Here is a 7,113-nt window from a genome sequence, read left to right on the forward strand (position 1 = left end):
TATTTTAAAGATGAGTTTGATATGAAAAAGAATTAGGGAAGTGAAAATATATGATCCAGTAACGCAATTAAATTTAAACGATCCGGCAATTGTTATTTCTGCCTACAATATTTGTCGTTTGCAGTATCGATCGTGCAATTCACAAACTTATGTTAACTAACACCGGATTTACACACGGAGACATATGGAAGAGAGACACTGGCAATTCTCTTTTCATCAAGGCATATCTATACAAGATAATAGCAGTTGTACAAAAACAAAAAGTTACATGTATTTTGTTCTTGCTTTTTTGGCACAAGTGTCAAAATAATTATTTCCAAGGCGAATTGGATTGTGAATAGTAAAAAAACGCAAACAACTTTTTTCATAATAACAAAGTGTTCGATTTTGTTATTAAATGAATAAGCAGAGCAGATAAAAAGAAATTTAAGAGATAAGTGTAAAAGTATATTTTGAATATTATTAATATCTTGCAGACAGAAATTATACATGTGAATCATCATCAACATTTGTGGGTCTGCGTTGAGGTGATGTGCATGTAAATGCAAGTAAGCAAGGAAATACTTCCTATATGCAGCACCTGCTATGAGGATTTCATAACTAGAAATTGAAAAGCTGCCGAAAAGCTAGTGAATAAAGGGATACTATAAAAATTCCCGACAAATGTTATTTGAATAAATTAAATGAAAAACTAAATCGATTTTTTTTCTATATCAGTTGTGAAATTCTTTATTACGTTATAAAATATCGTTAAACTAATAATTTATTACAGACTGTGTATATAGAAAGGAAAATAAAATGGTATTCTTAAAATACAAAAGATGCACATAATTTATTTCTGAACAGTTTTTCGAATTAGCCATATTTTATTTAAGCTTAAAGGTTTACAAACTACTTTTGTCTTTTTTATTACAATTTCTTTACTTAACTTATAGAATTGATGTTGACTATGATGAACTATACTATGATAACTATGTATGTATATGAATTACATTCGTTCTGTACTACACAAAGCTAGCGTTATAATAATATAACTACATGTACTCATACATATATATACTATCAGCCCAATCCTAAATATTCTCGCGGAATTTCTCCTTTCCGCATTTTTAATTCCCCTAAGAAAAATTCCTCCAATTTTAAACCCTTAGGGAAAGGGATTTTTGGCGAGTAGGATTTTTTCTCAGTTATGTTTTTCGAAATCAGCTGTTTTGCTTATTGTTGTCAATTTTGCAATGCGTCTAAAATGTGAGTATTGTTTATTTTTACGAAATATAAATTGCATTTAAATAGGAAACCGAAAAATGAATAGCTTAGCATTAAATATGTTAGTGAGTGAACTAAATGAAGAGGAAAGGGAGCAATTAAACGGGCCACGAGTGGCGAGGAGGAAACTCCGGGACTTAATGAACCCCTTGGAGATGCCTCAATCTTTGTAAGTAATCGAGTAAAGAAAAGTGTGTTAAAATAACTACATATTCAACTTTTTTTAATTGTTTAAACAGATTTCAGAAGTATTTCAGGTTGAATAAACCAGCGTTTGAGTACTTGCTAAAAGTGGTGACGACTCATACACAACCAGCTAGGAAGCAGTTTGCTGTTACTCCAGTAGTAAAGTTAAGCGCATGTTTGCGATTCTTTGCGGAAGGCGGTTACCAGACGGGTGTGGGAAAAGACCACGACGTGGGACTAGCGCAGTCCAGTTTCTGCAAAGCACTTGCGGACGTCCTTTTTATATTTGAACAATATCTATGTCCAAGGTGGATACAGTTTCCAGTGACAGCCGAAGAAAAAAGTAAAATTGCGACTGCTTTTTACACTAAGCATAAAATTCCATCAGTTGTCGGTTGCGTTGATGGAACGCACGTTAAGATAATTGCGCCATCCGAAAATAGTCACCTATACTACAACAGAAAGGGTTATTACAGCTTAAATGTTATGCTGGTAAGTTATTAAATCCTTTCTGAAGTACATTTAATGATTCTTTATAATAATAGGTATGTGACCATTAATTAAAAATACGCTACGTCGACGCTTCTCATCCGGGTGCTAGTCATGATTCGCTAATCTGGAACGTTAGCGAATTACGTTCACATTTTGAGACACAATTTTCAAACCACCAAAGAACTTTCTGGTTGCTAGGTAAAATTTTACATTTGTAAAAATTTTTTATTTATTAAATTTTATTTTATAAATTTATATACTCACATATTTATAAATGTATCTTAACCGAGAAAATCTATTTCCAATTATTTATTAAGGTGATGCTGGATATCCGTTAGAACCATGGCTTATTACTCCTTATCGGACGTTGAACCAAGCAGAAATTAAGTTCAACGAAATGCATTCAAAATGTCGCAACATAATTGAAAGAACTAATGGGGTTTTAAAGAACCGATGGAGGTGCATTCTTGGTGGACGAGAACTACACTACGCTCCAGAGAAAGCAGCACAAATTGTAAATGCTACTTGTTGCTTGCATAACATCTGCATTCATTTCAGAGCGAATATACCCGATACACCCGATGCCGAAGCGGAGTTAAACCTTCCTGAAACTCTCGACGTCCATTCCAACATACCAACACAAAATATGGAGGTTGCGAGATCAATAAGAAATAATATCCGTGATTCCCTCAATTACTAAAATGTAAGAACAGAAATGTTTGCTATTTCTATTTCTCGATCATTTAATTTTCGTAAGTTTAGTTATAAGTAAAATGCTTATGTTCTAATAAAAAATCAGTTAAATAAAAAATTACATTAACTAAAAAACAAAACACAGGTAATTCAGTAACATAAAATCTTAGCTTATAAGTCTCATTATTAAATTAATTAATTGTTTTGGCGTTTGCAAGTTTTCAGTTCTTGTATTCCAAGCAGTCTTTTATTTTTTTCTAATTTGTGTTCAATCTCTTTCCTTCTCATTTGTTCCATTACATAGCTATGCCTTTTATTTTCTTCCAGCTTTTCTCTTTTGATAGAGTTAGCAATTTTGATTTCCCACAGTTTCTCCTTTTTAATAGTCTCGATTGCCTTCAAATGCATCTTCTTTAGCTCATATAATTTATCTAGCCTGCATGAAGAAAAATGTTTAATTACTTATAAATTTTCGTAAAATTAATATTAACCTCTGGTATATTTTTTTTAAGTTTTCACGTTGCTCGTCCTGATTTGTAACTGCAGTCTTTATATTAGCGCTGATCTCCCTTTGTATTTTTATTTCCTCTTCTAGTGCATATAAGGAACTTTCTTTTTTCGAAGCCTTTTGGCTAGAATATGGTTTTTGACTAGATGATGCCACTTCGCTTTTATCTGCAGAGGGGTCTTCATTTGTAAACACCAACGAATCTACAGAGACAACTGGTGGACTTATAGGACGTACTCCGCTGATGTCCATACATCCATCCAATGCGCCAGTTTGGGTCAGATTTAGTGACTCTACTTCTGGGCAGTTTTCTTCACAGGACATATCCAAGTTCTCCTGAATTCCAAACTTCTTAACCGCCAGCCCCTCTACTGACTGCTTAATGCCAATCAGCTTGAAAATTGCTTCTTCAAGGGGGGAAAGTACCTTCTCCATATTTGGGCCGCCCCCAGTACCCTTTTGCATTTTTATATTATTCGCCACTTTTTGGCGAACATATTTCTTCTGGTCTGCCCATACCTAAATAAAGGTTTCAACAATTAAACAATGTACGCATTTGTATAGTTGAAGCATTTACAAATTATTCTCCCAATTTTGCATGCATACACTGATTAACTATTTGAAACATTGGCAACTGACGAATCATTGCCACTAAGAACTTATAAATCTTCAAGTTACCTTTTTCCATTCCACAATTGTTTTAATTGGGGGACCTGCCGCATTCAGCTCCACATTCACCTTTTCCCAAAATCTGGCGGCCTCCTCCTTACTTCCCTTAAAAAATCCCCGTGCAATAGCAGGATTACCTTCCATCATATTCACCAGCATTCCCATTTGCGTTTTATTTGTTGATTTTGTCCTTAAACAAACAAATTTTGTATTTTTCTCTCATTTTATTAAAATACTCACATTTTTGCTGCAAATTCCCTTTCAAAATACAGATGAAAAATTTCTAACGGAATGTGAAGAGTTTCCGCAAGTATTTCATGTTCAAAATACCTACTTTTCGTGTTCGAAATTTTTCGAAGATGTTTAGGATAGAAAGAAAGCGGAAAGTAGTATATTCCGCAAAAACATTTTTATTTAGGATAGTAGGATTACGGAAAGGGAAAAAACTCGTTCGGAAATTTTATTTAGGATTGGGCTGTATATGTACCAAATAGACACGTGGGTATGAGGAGAACACATATGTATATAAATTGGTTTACATGCAGGGGAAAACTGTTTGCTAATTTACGAATTAAAAGTGGATTTGTTCGCATATAAAAAATTAGTTTATTTCAAACTAATAACTTTTTGGATTTTGGATGTAATGATTTGCGCTTCATGCTATCCTTACAATCGGGCACTGAATGGGGCCGTCTTTCGCAGAAAATGTGTCCTACTCGCAAATGCGGATATATTCTTTAGTGCCATAACATTGCGAAATGATATTTCAATATTTTTACCACCAAATATATCCATACCGTCATCATAAGCACCAATCTATTTGAAACAGTGTTCATCTACCGCAAATAAGCAACCAGCCATTATTAGTGTTTTAAATTGACATTTAAATTGTTCATCTTCATTCCGTTGATTCATTTGTAATGTAACCCCCAATCGAAGCCACTACACACCAAAGGACTTGCGTTTTATTCAAACGTATTGGGAGTAATGAAATCCATAACCTTCACTGGACAAGAGGCTTAGCCTGCTGTTCATATTTTAGTATAGGAAAACAAGCACATCGCCTTCTGCAGCATAAGCGTCTACCATACCGAGATCTGAAACATAAATTGAAACACATCACATAAGACAAAAAGAAAGGAAAGGAAAAAAGAACGCATTTTGCTTACCATCGTTTTGCGCACAATACACATTTCACCATATTTGCATTCAACAATGCAATAATACTATGATATTATGTACGGATAATCTTTATTTTTTGTGTTTCAATATAACTACTACAAATACTTTGAATAACAATGTAGAAACAAAGAAATATGTAAACAAAGAAAATTCGCCTTGGCACAAATTTTTGACAGATATGCCAATTCGCTCAAGGCGAATTAATTAGCTCTTCTAATGATACTACCTTGTATAGATATGCCTTGCTTTTCATGTTTCATTCGCGGTCACACGGGCAAAATTGTTTTCGACAATATTTTGACGCTTACTACTTAACACGTTCCCTGTCCGCTGAGCCACATATGGTTCAGTAAACGTGCGCCTGATAAGCGCTGATACGTTTCTGAGCCATATGTGCGTCAGGGGGTATATGAACCACTTGTGTTTCATGAACGTGCAGAAGCAAAAATGTCCCTCTACGCTCATGGACCATATGTATGTGTTTCAGGTAGAAATACCCTACATCCGTTTTTTTTTTAATTATTATTATTACTAAAGCTATAGGATACTCGACTACAAAAAAACAAATTATTCAAAAAACCCTGTTGGACTTGTCGGTCAATTTTGCATTTTTGTATTGGGACAGGGAACATGTTAAGCGTCTTCTGTTTGGGATATATTCTACAACCCGCTAACATGTAAAGCGGAGTACGTTCGTCAAAAGTTTCTTAAATATTTCAATGAAGAATGCAAACTGGTTAAATAATAAATAATTTGTTTTTTTTTTTATTTACACATATACAGTGGTTCAAACGTCTAATCGTACATGCAGAGGGCTCATCTTAAATATTAGTTCTAAAAGAGAAAATTTGTTTAATTTAAAATAATATACACTGATTTTATTTCATAATAACTTAATTTATTTCGTCATATACAAAAGTTTTAAGTTTTCACAACATTTAAAAAAAAAAAAAACAAAAACAAACAAAACAAAAGAAATTCATGTCCAAACGAATAATCGTACATAAGTAGACGTCGACTGGATACCGTTATCCTATAAGCATTTTTTTCAAATTGCGTTTTGCACTGGACTATAAATAAATTCTTATTTAGTTATCCAGATTGCTTTAAGTGATAAACTTAATCGGTACGTAATGGCACCTTCAGGAAAACAAGCAACGGTAGAAGAACGAAAATTAATAATTAAATTGCACGAATTAGAGAAATCGCAGTTTTAGTAAATAGAGCTCATTCTACCGTGCAATATATCATTAAAAGATATAAAAATTACCTCTCTATTGTAAATAAAAGTCGTGTTGGCCAAGGCAAGAAGCTAAGTGACCGCGATGAACGTTTGATTTTAAGGGAAGTGAAAAAAATGCTTTTGTAACAGCAGTAGAAATTAACAGAACATTAAAAGAAAAGACTGATAAGATAGTTTGTGATGAGACAATCCGAAATATTTTGAAAAGAAACAATTATCATGGCAGAATAGCACGAAAAAAGCCATACATAAGTCCTAAAAACAAAAAAGCTCGCATGAAATTTGCTACAGACTATATTACAAAAGATATTAACTTCTGGAAAACGGTAAAAATAAAATAAAATTTAAATTATTGCCACTAAATTTCTTTTTTGACAAGTATTATTCACAGACGAAAGTAAATTTAATTTAAAAGGGTCCGATGGAAAGTGCTACTTATGGCGAAAACCCAATGCAGGATTTGATTGTAAAAATACAAAGCCTACTGTGAAACACGGTGGTGGATCAGTGATGGTGTGGGGGTGTGTTTCGAGTTCAGGTGTTGGAAATATTGAATTTATTGATGGCAATATGGATAAATACAAGTATTTAGATATTTTAAAAAATAATGTGAAGCAAAGTGCCAAGCGTTTGGGGATAATAGACAATTTTGCTTTCTACCAGGACAACGATCCAAAACATACATCAATGGTTGCGAGGATGTGGCTTATTTATAATTGTCCAAAACTACTCCAAATCCCCGCACAATCACCTGATCCTAACATAATTGAGCATGTATGGGAGGAATTGTCTAAAAGATTAAAGGACAAAGTCTTTCGAAATGTTAATGAGTTGAAAGAAACTCTACGAACTGAGTGGTATAATATTTCACAAG

General features: G+C 33.5%; 2 protein-coding genes across 2 annotated transcripts; one reads left to right on the forward strand and one right to left on the reverse strand.

Annotated features, from left to right (window-relative positions):
- Window positions 1–1,314: 1,314 nt before the first annotated feature.
- Window positions 1,315–2,614, forward strand: LOC129246868 (putative nuclease HARBI1). Its single transcript, XM_054885565.1, has 4 exons — window positions 1,315–1,435; window positions 1,506–1,944; window positions 1,998–2,142; window positions 2,262–2,614. Exons 1-3 carry the CDS (start codon window positions 1,326–1,328, stop codon window positions 2,010–2,012), a joined length of 564 nt encoding a protein of 187 aa, XP_054741540.1. The 5' UTR covers window positions 1,315–1,325; the 3' UTR covers window positions 2,013–2,142; window positions 2,262–2,614.
- A 173-nt stretch (window positions 2,615–2,787) lies between these two features.
- LOC129246869 (uncharacterized) lies at window positions 2,788–4,187 on the reverse strand. The gene is made up of 4 exons (XM_054885567.1): window positions 4,055–4,187; window positions 3,824–4,004; window positions 3,129–3,664; window positions 2,788–3,073 (listed from the first exon to the last, which is right to left on the reverse strand). Coding segments are annotated over exons 1-4 (960 nt in total). The 5' UTR covers window positions 4,057–4,187; the 3' UTR covers window positions 2,788–2,832.
- Window positions 4,188–7,113: the final 2,926 nt, after the last annotated feature.

The sequence above is a fragment of the Anastrepha obliqua genome, chromosome 5, assembly GCF_027943255.1.
Source record: "Anastrepha obliqua isolate idAnaObli1 chromosome 5, idAnaObli1_1.0, whole genome shotgun sequence".
In the NCBI taxonomy this organism is placed as follows: domain Eukaryota; kingdom Metazoa; phylum Arthropoda; class Insecta; order Diptera; family Tephritidae; genus Anastrepha; species Anastrepha obliqua.